We start from the raw sequence: 24,568 nt of genomic DNA on the forward strand, positions 1-24,568 counted from the left end.
GAACATTATTCAATCCACTACAGTGTTGTTTCATCTTGTTTTTGTGGAAATTAAGAGACAGGCAGTTTCATGTCAGGTCAACTGGCAAGAGACTGGGGAAGGAGAGGTGTTTGGTGAAATGGTCTATGAACCGAACAAATTCAAGAGAAGTTCGAAGTTGGGAGTCAGAGATGAAAGTAAATGCTCCCTCCACCTCTCAAGGGGATGTTCAGAAATCTGGAAGGGCTTTGAAGTTCCAAAGGGCATGCAATGAAGACTTCAACGTAATACTATCCAGATCTCTTAGGCCAGGAGACAACCGCTGACTTCTGGGTTACCAATAAAAGAAGGACACTTGGGAGAGGGGAAAACAGAGAAGATGGAAGAGAAGGAAGAACAAAAGGAAAAAAGGTGGGGAGATGATTAAGTAAGACCAATGAGTTTCTGAAGGGAAACCAAGGAGAAAGAAAGAACAGCTCTTTAGAGTCAGGGCGAAGGATCCAACACAAGACTTGGTAAACAAAATAAATCAAGATAAGCCTGGGAAGTAAGAAAAGAAAAAGTGTGGAGAGGGAGGGAGGGAGCAGGAGAGGAAGAGGTGCACAGTAGGCCTCATGCAGTGTCACCAAAAATTGCCTCCACTGCCACCCAGAGCTGCCTAAACCATGGCTTCTGGCTCATGACCCTAATTAACTCGAAAGAACAGAGCACAGGTGGGAACCCTTTCTGCTTCTCTCTCTGCATCATGGTTCTTTTTTTTTTTTTTTTTATCGTACGAAAGTGTTTAATAAACACCACATCAGTACAGAAAACACATAACCTATAGTTCATTCTTTAAAACCAGAAGAGTCAAGTGAAAAGTCGGTACAAATTCTTACTTTTACTTAAAAAAAAAAAAAAAATCAAGGTGTACATTGCGAATTGAACTACTATGGAACTCTCTTTTTTCTAAAGCTGTGACATGAGTGATTTCTGGTCAATAATGTTCTGTCAAACATTGTACTAAGCCAATATACTAATCAAAGCAGATAGAGGACCAATAAAGCTGTTTGCTCTCTCCAATTCCTGCTGAGCTAGACCAGGAAAACACAATCTTAGTAGGAAGACTGACAGGAAGAGGAATTGCAGAGCTCCTACCCCAACAGAAAACCTAACGAACTAATTTCTACAGAAAGGATTTTAAGTAAATCCACACACTTAAATGCTATAAGAAAAGAATACCTGTTAGTCTCCTTCCAGCACAAGCACATTCCTGTAAAACAGGAGCCTTTAGAGCACTAACAACTAAAAAGCACACAGCATATAATACTTTGATCTTTAAATGGGTAACCATGGAAGTCCCAAGATTATATCCACTAGGTTAGCCTGAGTAGTCATTTTTTAAAAAATGTTGTTTCAAAAACGCTTAAAAGAGAGTTCTGGTTACAGGGGGGCTATATCAGCGGAAGACATAGTGATACAAAGACTGAAAACATAAGACTAGGAATTGATTTTCACACGTAGCTTGTGGGTAAAGTACATCTCTCAGCTGAGTCCCACAGCCAAGACTAGCTGTGATAATAGGAGCTCTAGAAATCTCAAGACAGGCAGCTGGCTCAATAACACCCTACAGAGATACTCCCAAACAGTCAAAAACCCCATTGAGGCGGAAGGACTGAACTTTGACTCAGGTGCACAAATGTATGCAAAGTCTGCTGGGTCAAACGGGGCTGGTGATGGTGGGTGCTGACACCAACATGGGTGCTGGGCCGGGGCCCCCAGGTGGAACGCTGGATGTGGGCTCGCTCCAGAGGAGCCCAACTCAGAAACCCCTGAGAGAGGCATCTACCTGGGGAGGAGTACTAGTGTTACTGAACACAAGGTTTTTCAGGAGAAACAGGCCCTAGGAGGATCAGGTCTTTTTTTATTTTTATTTTTAACCCACCCATATTTAACGTTAATGCAAAGGTGCAGAACAGAGCCAGTTTGTCCAAGATGTATTCTTCCCTCATTAGCTGAAGCCGCTCCCAAGGTACTGGGCTGCTGCAGTCCAGAGCAATCTCCTTGCCTGGAGGACGGACCTCGTGTGGCCGATTGTTGTGGGAAGCTGGCCCAGAGGATGAGTCGCACAGTGAAATCACCATTAAACCACTGCTTAAGTCCGGTCCCCGGTCTTTTTCTGCTCTGTAATGCAGAAACATTTCTTTAAAGGCCAGAAGAATCCATAAATGTGAGCAGCACGTCCAATGTGTCACCAGCCACTTCATCATCATGGTGCTGTAAAGTTGTTGTGACAGCCACCATGTTAAATCTAGGAGTCTGCTCCAGCAGCTGTTCTGCAATATGCTTTTCCACCAAAGAAACCGATTTGTTAAAAATAGGCATGTAAGTGAATTGATTCTCTTCTGTGTGACCTGGAGCTAGTCAATCCCCTACCCCCAGCCTCAGATTCCTCGTTGTAAACAGGTAATTGGGTCTCATGACATAATTTCTAGATCCTTTGAGCTGTCGTGAGCTATATGGAAGTATTATCAATAAAATTCAATTCAAACGACCTCCCTGGAGTATCCATAGTGTATTGGAAGAGTGAAAATGTTGCTAGAAACCACATTCCCATTTTGTAGAAAGTGGAGATGAAATGGACCTAATTTCAAGTCTCAGTGAAATTAAATTTAAATGAAATACAATGAAATTGAAATGAAATGAAATGAAATGAAATGAAATGAAATGAAATGAAATGAAATGAAATGAAATGAAATGAAATGAAATGAAATGGAGTGAGAAGGAAATTGCTGAGAGTGTGCTGAGGGAAGTAAGGCCACTTTGGTCCTCCAAGTTCCGGGAACTGATTATAAACTAAGTCATGGCTCAGGTGAATGGCTTTGATATTACAACATTTGAAGTGAAGAAAGGCATGGGGCAAGACTTGTTAGGACAATAGAGAAGAAAATCATTCCCACCACATCATCCTATTTCTGAAAACAACATGGAGATGAGTATCTTTATCCCCATTTAACAGATAAGGAAAATGAGGCTCGGAGAATCTAAGCGACTTATTCCAGGCCACAAACCAGTAAGTGGCAAAACTGGGATGGAAATCCAGGTCTGTTCAAGTCCAATTCCAGTGTTCCCTCTGCCTCACCGGACTGGCACTATTACGCCCTGCTGTCTGACTCAAGACAAAATTCCTATTGAGAACCTGAGTGGTGCACAGCTCACTGTTCTCTCCTCTAGCCCAAGGAACACAGGCATGTTTTTAAATTGAGAGTGATGGCTACCTGGCCAGGGGCCAGAGCAAAGAATTGTTAGCGCAGAGATTCTTAACCAGACCAGAGTCAGGAACAGAGTAGAAACCTGACAAATATTTGCTGAGGAGTTGAGTGAATGTAAGATCCAGGATGAAGATTTTCTGCATGTTACAAAGGACGGATCTGAGCTCAGAGAAGCCAAGGGATTTGCCCTACATCAACAGAGACCTAGAAAAGATCTCTCTTTTTCCGGAGAGAGATGAAAAAAGAACCAAAGATGTCTAGACTTCCAGACAAGAGATCTTCCCACCATATCACCATAATTTCTAAGGCCAGTATGATTTTTGATAGACACTTAATGAAATGCAGTATACTTTGGGGAGAAATGAATGCTAACCTCTAACCAAGAACATTTATTTGCCTCATGGGTTAATTAGAAAAGGACTCTGCTGTTTCAGGAAGCTAATAAACGCATGGTTAATGCAATTATCAGTTTTCATATTAGGCCATGAGTCACTTTGTTTATTTTAGCATTCTTTCCTCCTGTGTGGTATGTACTGGGAATAGGAGCCCCCGTCACTCACTCAGAAAGCAATTTACTGACTCGCCGTGAGTGGATGACTGCTTTCAGAGTGCATTTGGTCGTTCAGATAGAAGAAGGCATCCTCAGGTTTCTCATCACTGAGGAGCCACCTCATCTCATCCCCTGAGTGTTCAGTCTCTAGCACCAAACTTCCTCCTTTAATACATAATTCTGACCATCTTCAGAATACCTCCACCTGGATGTCTGACAATCACCTCAAGTTCAACACATCCTGTCTGTCCAAGGATATCTAACTGTGTAATTAAGATCTACGCATTTCACTACATGTATATAAAACAATAAAAATGTTTTTAAGGATGTAAGTTTAAAATGGAATTCATCTTGTCCATAAAACCACATATGTACTATTTGGGAATCACTTGGGTGAATAATTCTGTAATCTGTGAAGAGTGTTAGACTACGTTTCACAAAGGAAGTTAAGAGTTATTTGTTATTGGCAAAGAGACCCAGGTCTCTGGAGACTGTGCCCTATCCTGAGGCTCTAGTCCAAAGGGACTCTAGTTTTTTCCAGCCTCTCTGCTCCAGAATACCTAAGGAATATACTAGATACCTGGTCAAGCCACTAGATGCCATGATGGACAAAGGGACAAAGGGAGGGCTAGAAAGATTTTTTAAATATGCATTTGTGGGAATGAGTGGGGTAGCCTGGCTCCTAGACAAGGGGTGTAGGAATGAAGCCGACCCTGGAATGGAGAAACCAGAGAGCAGAAGGAACCCTGAGAGAGAATCCTCATGAAGAACAGCCACAGGGAAGGCCAGGGTCAGATCACTGGATAGACATACTTTCTTTTCTGACCCGGGACAACAGGAGACAAAGGAAGCCATGGCTTTGCTCACGAAGGGGTGTTCTGGAGACTGCGGAGAGATTCTGTGAGGTTGGGAGAGAAGAACAGAGAAGCTAAAGGGAAGAGAGGTCAAAATGCATCGATAGCTTGTACTTTGCCCCTTGGGCCCAGCTTTGCTCTCACCGGACAGGACCTCGCCATGACTGTGAACTTCCAAACTTGGGATGCAGATCGAGTGGGGGTGGGGGTGGGGAGGCAGTGCAGAGAAGGAAAGAAGAGAGAGAAGAGAGGAGGAGGAGGAGGAGGGGAGCGGAGGCCTCTGCCAAGCCCTTGACCTTACTCAAAAATAGAGTGTGGAAGCAGAGTTCAACCTCGGGAGGAGGAACAAGAGAACAGCGCCGTCCATCTCCATCCTTCTCTCCTCTCCCACCTCAGCCTTCAGCAAGTTGTTGAAGAACCAACAAAGGAGTGGAGAGGGGCTGAGTGAAGTCTGATGAAAATAAGAACAGGAGCAGCCTGGAGGTGATTCCCCAAGATGGGAGCACGCAGCTGAAGGGAATGAGTGTGAAGGGCAAAGAATTTATTAGCTGAGTATTAGCAGAGTATCAGCTCAGTATTAGCTGGAAGGAGCACTTCCTCGCCTCCCAGGGCCTGCCCCGTCTCTACAGTTGCTCCAAATGAGGCAACCTTTTTGGTCCTTTTTGCTGTGCCTTATTGTCACAAAATTCTTGAAGTACACCTGAGAGCACTTCACCACGAACTTGTGAAAAGTCCTTGCTTTTATGATGAAAAATGATGCCACCAAGTTTTTTGTGTTTTTTTTTTAAATGGTCCTGAGGGCTCTTAAAAGATAATACATTCCAAAGTTCCAACAGGAAAAAAGGCAGGAAGCAAGGGAGTCTAGCTCTCCCCAAATATGTATAAATTCTGAGCTGAAAGGAACATCTCAACTAACCATGGTTTCATTGAAAGGATTATCATTTCAATAGTGCCTTTGCATATAAAAATGCACCAGTGTTACTGGTCTGCTTTTCAGAAAGACTGGTGAGATACTGGGTGGAAATCTCTGCGGGGAGATTTTTCAAGGTGGAGCTAGAAGAAAACAAAACAAGACAAAACAAAAACATAAGACTACAGGTTCACTGTAAAGAGCTAAGTTATTTGCAAATACCACAGCTTGGTTTCCATGATGGCTTTTTTGGACACATTTTTAAGAGCAGGGAATGTTCTATTTCACAAATGTAACAGCAATCCACATTCCTCTGTAAGGATTAATTATAAACGGTTTGTACATTAAAACTCGGAAGTACTCAAGGCACCTGTTGAAAGTATAGTTGTTACCATGTGATATAAGACAGTTCAAAAACATCAAATGCATCCTAAGTAGAAGGGTACATAGTAAAAATTAGAAAAAAAAGGCTAAGTTGAAATCAAAACAATACAAACAAAAACTACTTTTAAATGGCATCAAGCTATCCAGTGACTCTCTGGCCTTAAATCAGTATTAATTAATGAATAATTTATCAGATCTTGATAAATAGGTACCATAATGACCTTGGTGTTTGCACTGATGTACAATTTACCCCTGCCTTTATTTTACAATACTGCTCAAAAATATTCCGAATTCTGGAAGAAAGTGCTGTTTGTCACTGCCTGTCAACATGTGATTCCCTTCTATGAGAGGACATCAGTGGCAAATTAGTGATCATTCCTGTATTGACACCTATTTTCTCAGCCTAATGGTTTATTTTACTGATGGCTGTTGGTGAAGATTCATTATCAGAAAGCATTAGCAAGTCAAAGATTCTAACTTCGAGGCTGTTATCATGATAAAAGCTACCAAAGTGATAAATCTGGTTTCTGTGCACTCCCTTTGTCCTGAAACCTCTTGGTTATTTATTTTTTTAAAAAACGTCATTTAGTTTCTCAGGGATCCTAATGAAGATAGCCATCTGCTAAGTAAAGGCACAAAGAAATCTGAGAACAAAAATATCAACAAGAAGGAATGATCTGGATATTTGTTTGTAGTTGATGAGCTTTGGCCAATTCCAAAATAATGAAGAGTTTTATTAAATGTTTGCTCCTTTTCTTTTTAGAAAAGAAAACATTGCATTTCAAAGTCCATACAAACCGTATCAAGAAGAAAATTTTCACCTAACATTGGTTTTGTGTTTCCTTTCAATGCATTTGATAAATCTAAACATGAGGTGTCCTGCGGGAGACCCTGCTCGCTGCGCCATTTGTCGTGCGCGGAGGCCTTCTTGCTGCGCCATCTTTCAGGCGGGGCAGCCTGCGGGGTCTCTGCTCCCGCTCCCCACACAAGAACGCAGGATATGGTGAGGCCGAAAAGGAACACCCAAGGAGCCATAGGTAGGGGAGCCATACCACCACGGTCTCACTGGAGGCTGGGCCCACCGGACGCCGACCTGCCGTCCGCTTTTCCGCCAACCGACCGACCGACGACTCTTCTCCACTCTCTCCTCTGTTCCTCTCTCTCAGCTCTCTTCTTCCACTCTCCTCGGCTCTCCTCGGCTCTGCTCGGCTCCTCCGTAGTCGCAGCAGTTATACCAGCGGCCAATTGGCTAACCGGCCACAGCCGACGGCCAATCTGCCACAGCCGACGGCCATTCACCACCCGAGCCAGTACCCCTTCACGTGAGGCCGAGAGCCTGTAAACTACTCTCTGGGGCTCTGTCCCCACATGAGGTATCATACTCTAAATTTCAAATTTGTATCTGGATATTCCTAACAATTTTTTGTTATATAAAATAGATAGGTCTTAATAAGCATTCAAATCCAACCAACATCATTTTGTCTCCCCTTAAGACAAAAACCTTTACCAACAGGGATTTCATGTGTTGAGAGTCGAGTCGAGAATAGTTGCTCCTTTGTCATGTTCCCTCTCTCTGGGTGACCCTCTTCGGTCAGGAAGAACCTATACACACTTCAACACTCAGGCCACAAAAATACATTTAAGCCTCTGAAAAACGAAGTCATCAGACCTATTAAGACGTTTTCAACATCTAGGAAAGTAACATCCCAAAGGCCAAGGCAGTTACCTAAGAACATTTCTAAGTATGTACGTTACCCAGGACAGAAAGGCAACAGGTAAGTGGATTCCATACCAATTAGAAAGTGTTATGACTGGCAAACCACTGCGAAACTCTAAAATTGCAGTTTAATGGAAATGCTGGCTGTCATCCCCAAAGTACATTTCAAGGAATCACAAAACTTGAGAATTAGAGGCAGCTGAATGGAAGTTTTCATCCATGTTGAACCCGGAAGATTAGGTGGTAACACAAGGACTTTTGCAGGTGCCCCAGCTCTTAACCTGGGGCCCCTGCCCCCACAGAATGCTTCAGTCTTCAGGACCTGATGGAGAGCAGGGCTCCGATGACAAGTTCTCAGCCCAGCTCGGCAATGGAGCAAAGCTGACCAGGGACGGGCGTGGAACACCCAGATAGCTCAGGGTTCAATGGAACAGCCGGCCTCACAGACTCCAGCGCAGGGAGCACAATGCCGTCATTCAATGACCAGGCTTATCCCCAGTCTTGTGAAAATAATAACACTCGTCTATTCCCCAGGGGTGGGTGAAGCAAACAGCTTTTGGGGTTCTGGGAGCCTCTGGAACTGTTTCCCAAATGTTTGGGGTTTGGCCTTATGGCACACACTTTGCCCCTGAGTGTTTTTCCCTTAATTTTTAGGCCCAAGTGTATTTTAAGGTAAATTGATCCCACATGCTTCTGATTCACTTACATTGAATTCATCAGACCATGTTTGGAAAGAGCAACATGAAGCCCAAGAAGCCCTCTGAGCCTGCGTTTATGAGTCTCCCTGTGCCTTTTTTCTTAGAAGCAGGAAGCCACATTTTGACATGGACAAATAAAATGCAAGCCCCAGAGACTCAGGCCTGGCTCCAAATGTAGCACCTGTGAAACCAATGGGTCCTCAAGTCACCAAGACGAAGCTTCCCTTCCCTGTCTTCCAGAAGTTCAAGGAAACCTTGCCCGTGGGCTGTGTTGAGCCTACGTCAGTAATTAGCTGTTGGGCGCAAAGCTCACAAAAACCTTCAGCATCCCTAACTCCACGCCCATTCCTGATATTTCAGCCTCCTCATATAAGGGAGCCCAGACTCGGGGCTCTTTGCTCTAGAGCTGAGCTAGGGCCCTGTGCTGGCAAGTCTGCAGGAAATTGTCCATTCTCTTCCGAGCTGTGGAATGGGGCATTCTGAGCCATTTGTTGTTAATGTTCTTGTTAAAATCACTTGGACCTGCTGAAGGAGCACAATAGGGAATGGCTTGAATGTGATTAGTTTTAGAGAAAAAAATAAAAATAACAACAGCCAGTAGCAAAGTTAGGTGTGTGGCATGGGCGTGAGAAATGCTCTCTGGGTAAGCCAAACATGCTATTCCCTCTACTGAAGAACCGGTTATTAAGAATCTATGAAACATCTGTTAACCCTAAGAATCCAAGGCATAGTTCCTGGCACACAGTAGGTTTTTTATATATCCTAACAGGTAGAATGGGAGCACCCACAGATCTACCCTATGGACTCAACTTCGGCCATTGGGGAAGGCTCCTTCTGAAGCCTCAGGTCAACTTCTGGGATGAGACACAAAGGCAGCTGTGCCCACCTGTTCTCTCATCTGTGACTTGCCTGGGGCTCTGACACTTGAAGGAAATCCGGAGTCCCTCATCAGGAAAAGGATGATGAACCCTACAAACCGAAAAGATGTTTAAGGGCAACTTGACCTGGACTGGGGGCCATATTTGTCTCCCTCTCTTGATAAGGCGCTTAACCATGTGTTCTCAACTCTAGCTATTTGTTAGCGTTATAAAAATTCCTGATGCCTGGGCCCTAATTAAGACTGACTCTATCAGAATCTTTGGGGGCGACGCCCAGGAAATCCGTTTTTTCTTAAAAGCTGCACTAGTTACCTGACTATGCAATCAGGGTTGAGGACCAGATTTCAAGGAACTTGATGTCTCATTAGGGAGACTACCTCAGGGATGATGTAGATGCCTGATCACTGCACTGTACACCGGAAGCTGAAGCTGAACAATAATGAATGTCAACTACAGTTTTATATACAGATATAGTTACAAGAAGTGGAGTACAGCATTAGGAATAGAGACAGTGGAAATGTAACGGCTGCATGCGATGTCAGAGGGGTAGTAGATGGGGGAGGGGGTTTACCACTGTGTGAGGGATATAAATGATAAATGTCTAACTATTACATTGTTTTGTACACCTGAAACTAATAAATGTTTAAAAAATTGTTTTAAAATGAAGGAACTTGAATACATTCCTATTCTGGAAGAGTTCTTGGAAATAATCCACATAACAGAGGCACTGCTGGTTGTTTTCTAACCTAGTGAAATAGGATTCAGGGCTGATGCTTCCCCCTAACTTCTGCACCCCATTTCAGCCCGCCCCTCTTTGTCATGTGCCCAAGTTATAAATGCTGATCAAGCTGTCTGAGAGTTTTTCAAGCCAGTACACAATAAACAGGTTTAAAGAGAACCAGAACCAACCCCAAATGCTGAATCATCTGTGATGTCAAAATGAACCAAACACAAAATCTCTTCGAATATTTAATCAGTTTGGAGACCTCTGCCTTCCAACCCAGTTGGGTAAAAAATTCCAAAGAAAGCATGATTACGGGGTCCTCAAAGAAAACACTGGGCTAAAATGGAGGAGACTGGGTTCAGGAAGACAGAACATAACATGTGTCTGAAGGCCTTTTGAAGGAATTCTACCACTTATTACTTTAAAAAAAAAAACACCTCAAAATGAACAAGAAAGGATTAAACAGTTATACAAATTTCACGACAACTAAAACTTCTTTTACGGCTGGAAATACCAGACATGGTTTTGAAATAGACTCTTTAAAAACCCTCAGATCCTACAGTGGTTTCTTTCCATAGCCTTCTCTGTACATACAAGAAGCAAACTAGCTACACACGGCGTCCTTTGGGCCCTTGCAAAGCAGCATCAGCGAGAGACAGAAGGCGTGGAAGAGGTGAGAGGAAGCTGTTCACAGTCTTGGAACATGGACTCAGATCCCAGCAAACCTAATCTATTTTCTTTGGGGAAAAAAAATAGGAAAATAAACTGAAGGCCTCGAAAAATCTCCGTCAATTCAGGTCAGGGTGCCAATGATAATACTTTTTGATAACTGCGTTGGAGGAACTGGGGGGAGCGTGTCCTTCAGAGTGACAGGTCTACAATAATACAGGCTGGGTCAGGACATTGGGGCCGACTTCTTTGGAAACGTTCAGCAGGAAAGGCGTAGTAACGTCTGTCTCGCTCTCATTCTCCCTCTCATGTCTTCTCTTCTCTGTCCCTTGGTGCAGTTGAGAGGCAGTGTCAGGCTCCAGCCCCAGGCTCAGAACGGGTACTGCGACACGTGTATCCGCAGTCGGATCACGGAACTCCCTCTGAAGTTGACGACGGTGTTGACAGTGACCATTTCCAAGTCTAGCTCTATGTCCCGGGGCCCTTTGATGGGGCGTGTCATCACCAGAGTGGCACTGATGGGGCCCGTTTGCTGTGGACAAAACCGAGGACACTTGTTAGAGAAGCCCTGACCAACCTAAGAGGGCAGGGTAAACTGGACCCCAGAAGCTGCTGAGCAACGGCACAGAAGGCGAGGGAAGCAGACAGCTATCTGGCAGGAGATGTGGCCACGTGGCCTCTCACAGGAGCCCCAGGTGGTCAGGCTGCAGCCTCCCTCTGCAGCCTCGGTCAGGGTCCTCCCCCTTGTCCCCTGCAGTCACAATGGCATCTCCTTGGTGCCACTCTTCCCGGCTTTGCCCACGCTTCACCTGGCTCTTTCCTGCTAACTCTTCAGGTCTCAGCTGGAAATGTCACGTCCTCAGAGGAGCTTTCCCTGCTTTCCTCAATCTAAGTTGCCCCCACCCTTGATCCTTTGCCATTGTACCTGCTACTTTGCATAGGACGGTACATATCCATTACCATGTGTCACTGTGCACACTGTTTACTTGGTCCACGTCCGATGTGTAGGTCCCCACTAGACCATGACCTCCGTAGAGCTCAGATCAGGGCCAGGTTTGTCACCAGTGAATCCCCTAAAACCCAGCATGGTGCCTGGCACACAGTAGATGCTCAATAAATATGTCTTGAATGAAAAAACAGATAATTGATGGAACTAACTGTGTGACTTAAGGTTGTCACTTCACAGCTCAAGGCCTCATCTCTACAATGAGGGTTTGTACCAGATCAGTGGTTCCCAAGTAAACAGCCTCTAAAGGATTTCAGACACTTTTTTTTTTTTTTTTTTTTTTAGCAATTCCTGGGACCCATTCCAAGATTTTCTGCCTCAGTGGTTTTTCGATGATGTCTGAGGAAAGTGTAACTTGTTTACGGGCCTCCAGGTGGTTCCAATTTGCAGCCCCTGCTGAGGCTCCTGTCTGGACACTGTAGTCACCTCCAGCTTTGCCATTCTGTGACCCTATCGCTGTGATCCTAATAATTTCACGTAAACTTTTCTCCTTCACTGAATCTTTTTCTAAAACTTCTGAGGAGGTAGGGAGAGCAGACTGATATCAACTGAGCACCCACCATGCATGAGGCACTCTTCTGGACACTTTTACGTACATGTGCTTATTTAATACCCATGACAACTCTGAAAGGACTTGCTACTCAATGTGCAGTCCCTGGACCAGTAGCATCCATCAGTATCACCAGGGAGCTTGTTAGAAATGCAGGATCTCAACCCCTGCCCCCAGACCTACTGAGCCAGAATCTGCAGCTTAACACAATCCCCAGGTGATTCATGGGTACATTAACGATTGAGAGGTACTCATCTGAAAAAGCACAGGACCCAGACTAGGGATCCTGGCTGTCCTACGAAAGGTGTCTCATTATTTCCTCATTTTATAAATAAGCAAACTGAGGCCCAATGAGGTTAAGTAATTGCTTAGGGTCACCCAACTCGTCAGGAACAGAGCCAAGGGATTTCATTCGGGTGCTTCTGTCCCACCCCAAACCCCAAGCCTATTTCACTGCATAACAATGATCAGAAGAGACTGAGGTGTGTTTATTTTTTTCTCCTTAGCACTGCCCTTAAGGAGATGTGCTTGGGGTTCAGTGCAATGACCAGATAGTGGGTCCCTAGAGAAGAAAGAGCATGAAGGAACAAGCATGCTGGACAATCACTTCCTGCAAGCTGCAGAGCCCAGCGCTGTACCCAAAAAACTGAAAATAAGAGGCTCTGCAAAATCGAGAAACTTGGCTGCACCAGGTGCTTTATCTGTCTCCACAGAGGGAGGGCTCTCTATAAAGTTCTAGACATCCCCACAAGCTGCCACACATATGTCAAAGGTGGGGCTGGCAGACAGGTGCCAGCCAGGTACTGAGACCTCTGCTGTATCTGCTGATGCAATTTCCTCTTGGCATCAGCTCTCTCTGTTCCCGTCAGCATCAGCACAATTGGCACTTGCTCACGCAGAGGATCATTCAGACTTCCTTGTCAACTCTTGCAAAATCTTGGCGCCCTGGGCCAGGACTCCCGAGGGTACAGCCACACAGGGAAATGCTCATGGCATTTACATACACAAATATCTCACTAGCTTTCACTGTTTGCATGAACAAAGGCCAAGGGTTGAGAATCCTGAGCTGTGGGCAGCCTTCAGGAGGGAGAGCCACAGTGCCTGGGAGGGGGTAATGGAACTACTGGAAACTTCCAACTTGTTCCTTTGGGCTTTCCTAGTAAGAGTCTCCAGAGCATGGGAAATCATTGCCTCTTGCATTTGGAAGTAACCTTAGTGGTCAGTGAGTCTGACCTTCATCAAGCTCAGATCTGCAGCAGCCTGAGAAAGGCCAGCCCACAGCACAAGGGAAGGCTCAAGTGCCTGCCAGGAGAGCTGAGGATAGCCACATCCACTCCTCACTAGGCTTTTAGGGCAGAGTCAGGGAATTAATGAAATAGCTCCCACTGAGAGCCCTTGGTCATTGGTGAACCTGGTGGTCAATGGTGCAAAATGATGATGGTGGTGGTGATAGTGGTGGTGGTGATTACGGTGGTGGTGGTGGTGGTGATGGTGATGGTGGTGGTGGTGGTGGTGGTGGTGGTGGTGGTGGTGGTGGTGATGGTGGTGGTGATGGTGGTGGTGATGGTGGTGGTGATGGTGGTGGTGGTGGTGGTGGTGATGATGATGGTGGTGGTGGTGGTGGTGGTGGTGGTGGTGGTGATGGTGGTGGTGGTGATGGTTGATACCAGGCCTTTGGCTACCACCTTTCATAATCTCTTATTTAATCCTCATAACACTACCATGTAAGTAGGTTAAGTACACTACTTAAGATCAGAAAACAAGCACATGGTGCTGGATTGTCTCCCTCCAAAAATCATGCTCTGTCCATTATGCTCTACGATGAGCTCTCAGTACCTCTCACTTTCCCCACGTTCCACAACACTTACTCTACTTGAGAATCACCACTTTGCATTGTAAATGTTTGCCCGGTTGGTTGTCCCCTCCCCACTACAGTGTGGGCTCCACAAGGGCAGAGGCTACATCCTGTTTGTTCCTGAGCTCTCAGTGGTTGACTCAAAGCCGCATACATAGTGGAGTGGTGCTGAATTAATGCTGTGATGGAAGAAGGAATTAGTAGTAACCGAAGGCTGTGGAGTTGACCACGGTGGGAGTAGGTTGCAAACAGCCCACCAACATATGTCTTCTTGGCCCTGATCCCACACAAGCTTGGATTTGTTCTGAATCAACTTGTGAAATAGCACTGTCTGACACATGGCAAGCAGCCAGACCATGGCAAGTCAGCTTCCCTTGGCCCTGCCATCTGATCCACGTGTGTCACAGACTATGCACACTTTGGCACAGTCCAAACCCCATGACCATACTCCTTTCTCTGGCCCAAATTGTATCCCTGCATCACCTGGCCAATCACCAGTCCTCTGTCTAGGGCTCAGAGTGACAGACTACAAAACAGCGCTTGTGAAAGGAGCATGTGTGCATGTGTATGTAGTGCACATGGGTATACACACATGTGTGCTGTGTGTGCCTGCATGTGTGCACTTACATAAGTGGGTATGCATGGGGTAGGTGTATGTGTGCATGTATGCATGCATGCATGTGTGTGGATGTGGTTTGCCTCCTGGGTGAGATGAAGCTCTTCCCAAGTGCTTGTAATACAATCAGTGAATCTCAGGGGAGAGGCTCAATGGCCACCAAGCTGCACCTCCCACATAATGCTCCAGTCCCTTGGGCAGCACTGCCAACTTCTCCAGGGCCCAGGGGCTCAGCACCTCCTTACAGCAGCAGCAGCGGTAATACCATCAATACAATAATACCTGTTGCTTACTGAACACTTTCTATTGTTACTAGATGCTAAAGTAGACTGTTCTTGTTATCTCAATTTCTGCTGAGACCCCCAGAGCTAGAAGAGTGGGTGGAAATACCCCACATCCCAAAGAGAAATGTAAGAATATTGTGGGGACAGAGCCAGGCATGCAGTTTCCAGGCTCTCGGCCTCACGTGGAAAGGTGCTGGCTCAGGTAGTAAATGGCCATCAACTGTGACTGGATGGCCATCAGCTGTGGCTAGTTGGCCGTCAGCTGTAACCAGTGAGCCATTGGCCACTAATATAACTGCCATGGCTATGCTAGCAGAAAATGGGGGCTAGCAAGAAGATGGGGGCTGAGCTAGCAAGCGCAGATTGCATGGTGGAGTTGAGGAGAGTTGGTCGGTTGGCAGAAAAGCGGACAGCAGGTCGCACGTTGTGTGAATCCAGCCTCCAGTGAGACTGTAGTGGTATGACTCCCTTATCTATGGCTCCGTGGGTGTTCCTTTTCGGCCTCACCATGTCCTGCGTTCTTGTGTGGGGAGTGGGAGCAGAGAACCCGCAGGCCACCCTGCACAACAAATATACATAATTTTTGTTGCCAGACTGCCTGGGTTTGATCCTGCTCTGGTGCTTCCTAGCTGTGAGATCTTAGGCAGGTTACTTAGCCTCTCTGTGCCTCAGTGCTCTCATCTGTAAAACTGGTTGGTCAAGCAGGCCCTCTACATAGGATTGCTGTGAAGGTGAGGAGTGAGATGCAAAGCACTTGGCACTGTGCCTGGCACCTGTCGAACAAGGTAGAGGATTTTTATAGTTTCTGTGGCTGTTATACAGGATTTGCAAAGTTGTGGCCCCAAGCCAGATGTTTCTCTCCCTCTATCACCACCTGCAACCTATATACATGTACTAAACACACTTACCAGCCCCCACCTCAAGGACAGGAGGGTTTTAAGAGAACCATTCAGGAATGGTGGGTCCCCTGACATTTACGGATGCGGAGAGGGGTACGTGACTCTCTCCTGGAGAAGTCTAGACTAGAGAGCCTCAGAGCTGCCTGGCACCACAGTGAGAGGTGGCTGCTGGTGTCCTCACGTAAATAAGGTCTGCCAGCCAGGGTGAGGCAACCGCCACCCCTGGAAAGCCTGTGTGGGACACAGCACCAGAAAGAGCGGTAGAGAGGTTTGGGGAGGCAAGTGGCTAAGTAGAGGCCGTGTTACCCACATCCGGGAACAGTCAGCGCTCAGTCCTCAGGGAAACCTCCAAAGAACCCAGTGAAAGCAAGAGCATTTGGGTCTCTGCCCCAGAGAGAGCACCAATGCCACCTTACAATGGCAGCAATCAAGGGAGACTCAGGTCCCCCAATCTCTCCCCTCCAATCATCTGCAACCCCTACCCCTGGAGGAGGAGCCAGAGGCAGCACTGATAGAGGAAGGTGGTAGAGAGGCCACCCCCACACCCCTCCCACCACCCTGCCTCTGAGCATGTGTGTGTATGGGGGGGGCGCTTTACACTGAATGAGGGGCTGAGAGGTTGAAGTTTGTATTTAAACCAGCTTGGACTTATATGGGAGAATGAGACAATTCAACAGCAACTGAAAGTGTCTGCAAATCCCATGGGATCGACCTGAGATGTCACTCAGGTATGCACAGGTACAAGGCAGCAGGGTGAGAGAGAAAAAGAAAGTGAATGTATCAGCCTTGCCAAATCCCAGTTGTTTGATAAAAACAGTTGTTTCGTGTCCTAGGCACTGTGCTAATTAGATGATCTCATCTAATCCTCAAGTAAATACAGTTATTACCCCGTCTTTACAGATGAGGAAGTTGGAGCTCAGAGAGGTCAGGTAAGGTGCCCAAGGTGACACGGGTGGGAAGCTGCAGACCACAAATGAAGCAGGTCGGCCTGGCTCCGGGCCCACATTATCACGACTATGCTATAGCTTTTTAGGTTATTTACCACGTTTCCCTGAATATAAGACCTGACCAGAAAATAAGACTTGGCATGCGTTTTCAGGATGCTCATAATATAAAATAAGCCCTAATGCATCTTTTGGAGCAAAAATTAATATAAGACCTGGTCTTATTTTCGGGGAAATACAATAGGGCGTATTTTATATTATGAGCATCCTGAAAAATCATGCTAGGACTTGTTTTCTGGGTAGGTGTTATTTTTGTGGAAACACAGTACATAGTCTCACTTTTCTCCCATAAATATGTAAAAATCAAATCATGTAAAAAATAAAAATTAGGGCCGGCCCAGTGGTTCAGGTGGTTGGAGAGCCGTGCTCCTAAAGCCAAGGTTGCCGGTTCAATTCCCACGTGCGCCAGTGAGCTGCACTCTCCACAACTAGATTGAAAACACCGACTTGACTTGGAGCTGATGGATCCTGGAAAAACACACTGGGGCCAGCCCAGTGGCTCAGGTGGTTGGAGCACCGTGCTCCTAACACAGGGGTCACCAGTTCAATTCCCACATGGGCCAGTAAGCTGTGCCCTCTACAGCGAAGATTGTGAACAACCACTCTCCCTGGAGCTGGCCTATCATGAGCAGCCAGCTACCGTGAGCAGCTGGAGGTTGGCGTGGACTGCTGTGGGCTACTGTGTGCTGCCAGGAGTGGCCGGCAGCCGGCGAGAGCTGCCGTGAGCGGGGGACCGACAACTGGCGACCGAATGCCTCAGCTGAGGGGAGTGCAAGGCTCATAATACCAACATGGGCCAGGGAGCTGTGTCCTACACAACTAGACAAGCAACAACGGCTTGAACCAGAGTGGAGGGGAGGCGAAAGAAAGGGAAACAAACAAACAAATAAATAAATAAATATTTAAAAAATATATTTAAAAAGAATGACTATGGGTGGAAACTGCAACTTTGGATTGTGGAAGCCCTACCTTGTCTAGCAGACTTCTATCTTCCTGCCTCCATACCCTGTGGCTCTACAGGGCCCCCAGACCCAGACTGTTTTCTCTTCCCTTTCCAGCCAAGAGCCCCCTCCCCATCCCTAATTTCCTTCAGCCATTCTCAAGGCAGTCCTAGATCCCCTCCATATGCTGACATCCTCCTCTGAATAAACACTAATGAATCAGGGCCCTTCTCAATGTGCTGAGAGAGGGCACAAGACACATACAGCTCAGCTTGTGCTGTTTCAAGGGTCCTACTGTTGCTATGACAACCCAGGCCCAGAGGAAACTTCCAGGAAGAGCCCTCCTCCTGTCTACTCCATCTGTAGGATAATCTTCTTCTCCGACCATCACTGGGTACTTCTTACAAGTGAGCCACATAGGGAACATTTGGGCCTAAGGGGATTTCAGTGGATGGTGTCCTGGTGAGTGAACTCTTGCCGAGACAAAGCCACTTTCTGCTGGGGGAAAATGGAGGCAGGTGGAATAAGTGATGGTACTTTAAATCCCCAAAAGGGGCATCTTGGTGCTGTTTGGGCCCCACTGTGTCTGTACAGATGAGAGAGGCGAGATTGGTGAATGCCAATGGGCTAGGTTTATGTCCCCAAGGACAGCAAGCCCGCAGCTCACAGATGTAGATTTCTGCTGGACAGCTGTTTATGGGTGAGGGGGAAGGATGAACATAGACACAGCTCCGTCTTTTTCATCTTGCAGAAGCGCCTCTCTCTTCAACTCATTTCATCTTCTTGCAAAGCCCTTGACCCTGCTTCACTGGTCTAGAGGTGTTGGCTCCATAAGCCCTGTTATCACATATGACCTGGCATGGTTAGCATCTTGCCAAAAGCATATTAGTGAGGATACAGGCACAATACCAGCCCCTGGGACCTTTTCAAATCTGTCCTAACCGCTGCTTCTGAGACCTCCACGTTTTCAGACAGTCCCAGCCCCAGCGGCAAAGAATACAACACTCTGCCAGGAGATGAGGAGAGGAGGGACGGAGAACTCAGATATGTGGTCCTTTTACAGGCTCTTGGACCATCTCCCTTAAAAGTGGGCACATTTCCATGGCCCATATCTTTCTGCGGATTGCTCCCCACAGTAACCTTGGAGGGCTGCATTCTTTAGAAATGCAGATTTCTGGGTGAAGCAGGCTGAAACGTGGCCCCCAAAGATACCAGGTCCTAAACCCTGGAACCTGTGAGTGTTACTTTTTAAGCAAAAGGGAACTTTGCAAGTGTGATTAAGAATCTTGACACAGAGAGATTATCCTGAATTACCTGAGGGGGACCTAAAGCCAATCACGAGTGGCATTATAACAGACAGAGAAGATGTGATGCACACAGAAAGGAGGAGGCAATGTGACCACGCAAGCAAAGAGTGGCGTAACGTGGTCACCAGTCAAGAAATGCTGGCAGCCACCAGAAGCTAGAGGAGAAAAGGAAGTGAGCCTCTCCTGGAGCTCCCGAGAGGATACAGCTCTGCCAACACACTGATTTCAGCTCAGTACAAGTGATTTCAGACTTTCGGCTTCCAGAACTGTGTGAGAATAAATTTCTGTTGTCTTCAGCTACCAAGTTGATGGTAATTTGTTACAGCAGCCACCGGAAACTGATACACTAGGACTCCGCCACCCCATTTGAAATTACTCTAGATAATTCAGATGATTCCACATTCTCTGGAGATGAAGCTCTGGAATCCACTGTTTGGACTAGTACCCAAATTCACACTGAAATGTGAAAAACATCACTCTGAGCCAGTGGTCTCTAAAGAGATGTCATCACCCCAGAGGTTTGCAGGAAGTGAAGCCCAATAATATAAATGATACAGTAACACAAACATGTCATTTACAAACAAGCAACTATATTTTAGGGTGTGTGCTCTAAAACTTTTTCCTGATATGGATAAGTCAGTGCTATCCATTCAAACTTTCTACGATGACAGACATGTTCTCTATCTGAGCTAATGTAGCAGCTGCATGCGGCTGTCGAGCCCTTGAAATATGGCTAGTGCCACAGAAGAACCTACTTTCTAATTTTATTTCATTTTAATTAGTTTACATGTCAAGAGCACAGTGACTGCTGTGTGGGACAATGCAGGTAGAGCCCTCTCCTGTGACGCGTGCCTTTATATTCACTGCAATGTAGGTACCATGAGGATAGGGGTTCGGGATGTTTTGTTCACTGCTGTATTCTCAGTTCCTACAAAGTGTATAGTAGGAACTGAGAATACAGCACTTAATAAATACTTATCAAGTGAGTGGGTAGATAAACGAATATGTGAATGCCTCTCCCATAGAACTAACTGTAGGAGGTAAGAGCCCAAAGGTTCCATCTTGGCCTAACTTCTCATGGCACAGGGACAGAGGAGAAGCAGCTTTCGCAAGGCCACACAGAAAGTGACGCGAACCAGAGCCCTGAAGTCCTGACTCCCTCCTCCCTCCACATTCCTCCCATCACAGCTGCCCCTCCTAGCTGCATTCAGACCGGTTTCCAGAAGCACGTGCCAGGCTAGACAACACAACACATTGTCGACGGTGAGCGTTGGTCGCCGCCCCCTCTTACCCGCATATAGAATTCTCTGCCCTCATTCCCAGACTTGATCTGGAAAATGTAGTAAGCCCCAGGGTAGCGGGTGGTTGCTTGCATTTGGAAGATGTCAGCAGGCACGGAGCGTCCGGATACCACGTCCATATCTCGGTACAAGATGGTGAAGGGCTGGTCTCTGCAGCCGGGATTCTCAGCAGGACACATACAGCGGCTGTTGGAAAGGAAAGTTGTGTGAGAAAGTGGCAAAGCCTTTCCAGATGCTGGTTGTATCTACTTCCTCACTTAAAATGCTGCAAAGGAGGCCACCCCATTTTTATCATCTAAACGCTGTAACTGTAGACTCTCTCTGCTCCTGGCTCTCATTGAAAAACTCTCCAGCATGTAGGTGAGCTCTCTCTTTCCTAGAAAACGGCCTATTCTGACCAATCAGATAATCATCAGGGTATAAACCTTAGATGTCTGGTTTTCAGATACTGAAACCTTCTCGAACGTGCTTCACATTTGTCCTGTGTTTAGTCCGTGGAATGTGCTACTGGTTGCAAAGCCCTTCACTTCCCCAGACATACATACCCATTAAAAATTTTTATTTTTTATTTTTATAATGAAAAAAAGGAAATTTTAAAAGTGAGAAATTACATTAGATTGACAGGTCTTGGGTGGTCCTTTTACATTCTCTGTTGCACTTAGCCCAGTCTGTGTGGAACGTAATTTAATCTTTTCATTCAATAAATAGGAGCTCAGAATTCACTCTGTATGAGACGTGACATTAAGACACTATAATTGCAATTATAAATAAGATCCTGACCACAAATAGTTCAGCTTCTAATAGGAGAAATAAATCAGAGACAAATAGCTCTAACACAAAGCAGTTAATTCAAAATACTGGTAATAGCATTGTCCTAATACAATATCATTGATCCCTATTACCAAGAAATAACTGTTACAGACACCCCTTCATTTCTCCCTACCTGCCTCCCATCTCTCATCTCATCCCTAGACTCCCGAGGACGTCTGTTGATATATGCCGTGGTGGCCAGAACTGAAAGTCTTCCTTACCATGTTTCTGTCACTCTCCCCTATCTCCCAATCTATCTTCAAAATCCATTGGTTCTACTTCCAAAATATAGTCCAAATCCAACTACTTCTTACCATCGCCATTGTCCCTGCACTTACTGTGTCACCTGGGCCTCTGTGATGGGCTCCTAATGGGTCTCTCCCCCTCCAATCCATTCTATGGCAGCTGGAGTGCTTCGTCAAACATAAATCAGATTATGTCTCAATCCCCAGCGACCACCTACTGCCACTTGAATAAAACCTAAACACCCACTTGAACCTCTGAGACCCCATCTGGTCTGACCTCTGTCAATTTCTCTGACCTCCTCCGAGGTCACTATCCACTTCACTCCCTGCAGCAACTCAGCCTACTTTCAGTGACCTGAAGACACCAAGGTCCCTCCTGCCTTATAGCCTTTGCACATGCTATTCCCTCTGCTCTTCCACTCTCTGTTACGTTAACATCGACTCACCTTCCCAATCCAGCCCAAATGTCATTTCCTCAGAGGGGCTTTCGGGCTCCCCAGTCTAGACCAGGTCTGGCCTACTCTTTCATTTTGTAAATTTCTGTTCTTCCTGTTCACAGCACCTGTCACAATCTATGACTGTATATTCATTTATGTAACAATATACTCAAAGTCTTTCTCCTCCACTCGCGTAAGAGCAAAACCCACAGCACCTAGCACAGCGTCTGACACATAAGAGGAACTGGACTAACACCTAAATGAATGTATAAAAGAATTTTTAAAGTTTTGTTTTTAAAGTTGCATCAAAATTGCCAAGTCAAATGTCCTTGGTGCCAAATGGCCACATTAAAATGTCACATGTCACATAGAATTGTTTCCTAAAACAAGTTGGGAGGAGGGAATGATAGCTCCCAGCTAGGAGAGGTGGCATTGGAGCCGAGATCTGAAAGGTGGGGCACATTGGTCTATGGGGCAATAAAAGGGATGCCTTCCGTATGACGGAAAATGTGTGCACAAAAGACTGGACATTCCGGGGTATGGGGAATGGTGAGAGAGAGCGTGCCTTGTTCAGGTTGGCAAGAGTACAGGACACCTGAGCAAGGAAATGAGCTGGACGAGGGCGCCTGGAGTCAGACTGGAATGGGCTTGGAGGATCATTGTTGGCGGCTGCCAGCGACCTCACCAGTAACACCAGCTCAGTGCTGCATGTTGAACTGGCTCAGGCAAGGGCAGCCTGGAGAAACCCGGATAAAACCAGGAATGGAAGCCGGTAAGAGAAGCCTGAAGCTGTGCCCTGCCCCAAAGGCCCTGGAATCAGAAATCCAAGAACCTGGTTCTAAAGAGCTACTTAGAAGCACAGCTTGCAGCAGCAAGCGAAGACATCCCTAAAAGACCTGCCTGTCCCTGCTTTGTTTTCTTTTGCCAGTTTTTGATCAGAGGGGGAAGCACCCTGGTAAGCCACAAATTCCTCTTAGATGCTGCATTCCTAGAGGACAACGCCAGGGCTGGGCGTTGCTCAGGGTCGAAATGTGTGACTAGTAGAGAGGAGGGCAGAAGATGTACACGCACGTGTGTGTGCGCGCGCGGCAGGAGTGGGGGACTTGAGATGGTTAAATAGGGACTAAAAGAGAAGGGAAAGCACTCCTAGTCGGCCAGGCACAGAAAATCACTGCCCTAGTGCTGTTACCTTCTAGAGGTTGTCTTCACTTTAATTCTCTCCTCAACTCTAATATTTGCCATCATGTGATTTAGTAAAACACTTAACATTATAACATCGGAGACGATTAGAGCAAGCTACGCACCATCCATACTGAGGACGCTCTAGCGACCTCTGCAGCTCCTCACTACTCACAGTGTGGTCCAGGGAGACCGGTAGCATCTGTTTCACCTGGGAACTTGTCAGAAAGGCAGGACCTCAGGCCACGTCAAGCCCACTGAATCCAGATCTGCTCTCTAACAAGACCGCCATGTGGTGCCTACACACGAGACATCTGAGAAGCCCAGCTCTAAAGACTCTGTATCCAGAACAAAGTCGTTAAAGGGAAAAAGAGGTTTGTGAACACGGCCTCTCCTCCTGGTTCGCTCTAGAGAATCATCTTATAGCTCTGGCATGAGTGGGGAAGTGACAGAGAACTGTGGGGGGTAGGGGTGTGTGAGGCGGTAGGCCAGGTCTCCCCATTCCCTGACAGGTGTACTTTCCCTTACACCCCACTGGCAGCCTGAACCAGGCCCCTCACCTCGAGGCTCCCATTTCCCGAGGAGAAGCTATGACTTACTTATCGCTGATCCGCAGATAAGGCTCCTCACAGCGGATGGGGTCGATGCACTTGAAGCCCCCTTGCACGTTGTAGCAGGTCTGCTGCAGGGTGCATGTGTGGTTTCTGTGCTCACACTCGTTGATGTCTGAAATGCAGGGTAGACGAGAGGCTGAAGCAGAGCAGCACTGCCAAGGTGTTGGTCCCGGGCCACGTGTGTGGGGGCAGGGGTGGGGACGGGGACTGCCTGCACCTTATTACATAGTTGCACTTTCCAACATGGCAGGCACTGGCCACGTGTGGCTACTGAGCATTTGACATGTGGCTAGTCCCAAGTGAGATGCACTGTCAGTGGAAAATACATACCGGATTTCAAGGGCTTAGTACAAGAAAAGAAGGTCAAATATCTTATCAATAATTTTTACATTGAGTACATGTTGGAATAATACGTTGGATATAGTGCATTAAATAAAATATAGTCTTAACATGAATTTTACCTGTTTCTTTTTACGCTTTTCATGTGACTATTACAAATTTTAAATTACATAAATGGCTCCCGTTTGTAGCTCACATTCTATTTCTATTGCTTGGCACTGCTATGGAGATGTCTTGCTTGGAGTTGGGATAAGGCAGCAGGTTCAGGGAGGCTGAAAATGGGTCAACTGGGCAGCTACCAGCCTCCACCAATGGCCCCAGTGGGTGGAGTGTGGGGCTGGAAATTGGGCCAAGCAGCCGATTTGAGCCAGACCCACCCCCCCTTTCATAGCCTGGGGTCCTGACCAAGAGGACTTGGAGGGACCCAGCAGTCAGATGTGTGAGGTCTCCCTGGCATCCATTATCTAGGAAGTCAGTAGAAAAAACATGACCAGGATGCCCCCCAGGGGGTGTGAGAAAGCCTGGGCTGTGGTTGGTCCAGGCCACACGGCGTCCTGGGTGGGTCAG

General features: G+C 46.5%; 1 protein-coding gene across 2 annotated transcripts in view; it reads right to left on the reverse strand.

Moving 5' to 3' along the window:
• Nucleotides 1-10,177: 10,177 nt before the first annotated feature.
• The window catches only part of FBLN5 (fibulin 5), a 70,771-nt gene continuing 56,380 nt past the window's right edge, over nt 10,178-24,568 (reverse strand). For both annotated transcript variants that reach the window (XM_019745227.3, XM_019745225.3), the window contains exons 9-11: nt 23,648-23,774; nt 20,368-20,563; nt 10,178-11,146 (exon numbers count right to left, since the gene is read on the reverse strand). In XM_019745227.3, the coding sequence (XP_019600786.1) occupies nt 10,985-11,146; nt 20,368-20,563; nt 23,648-23,774 (485 nt within the window). In that variant the 3' untranslated portion in view covers nt 10,178-10,984. The remainder of the gene's footprint in view (nt 11,147-20,367; nt 20,564-23,647; nt 23,775-24,568) is intronic.

This window comes from Rhinolophus sinicus, chromosome 3 (genome assembly GCF_057876585.1).
Source record: "Rhinolophus sinicus isolate RSI-liver-muscle chromosome 3, RSI-T2T, whole genome shotgun sequence".
NCBI lineage: Eukaryota > Metazoa > Chordata > Mammalia > Chiroptera > Rhinolophidae > Rhinolophus > Rhinolophus sinicus.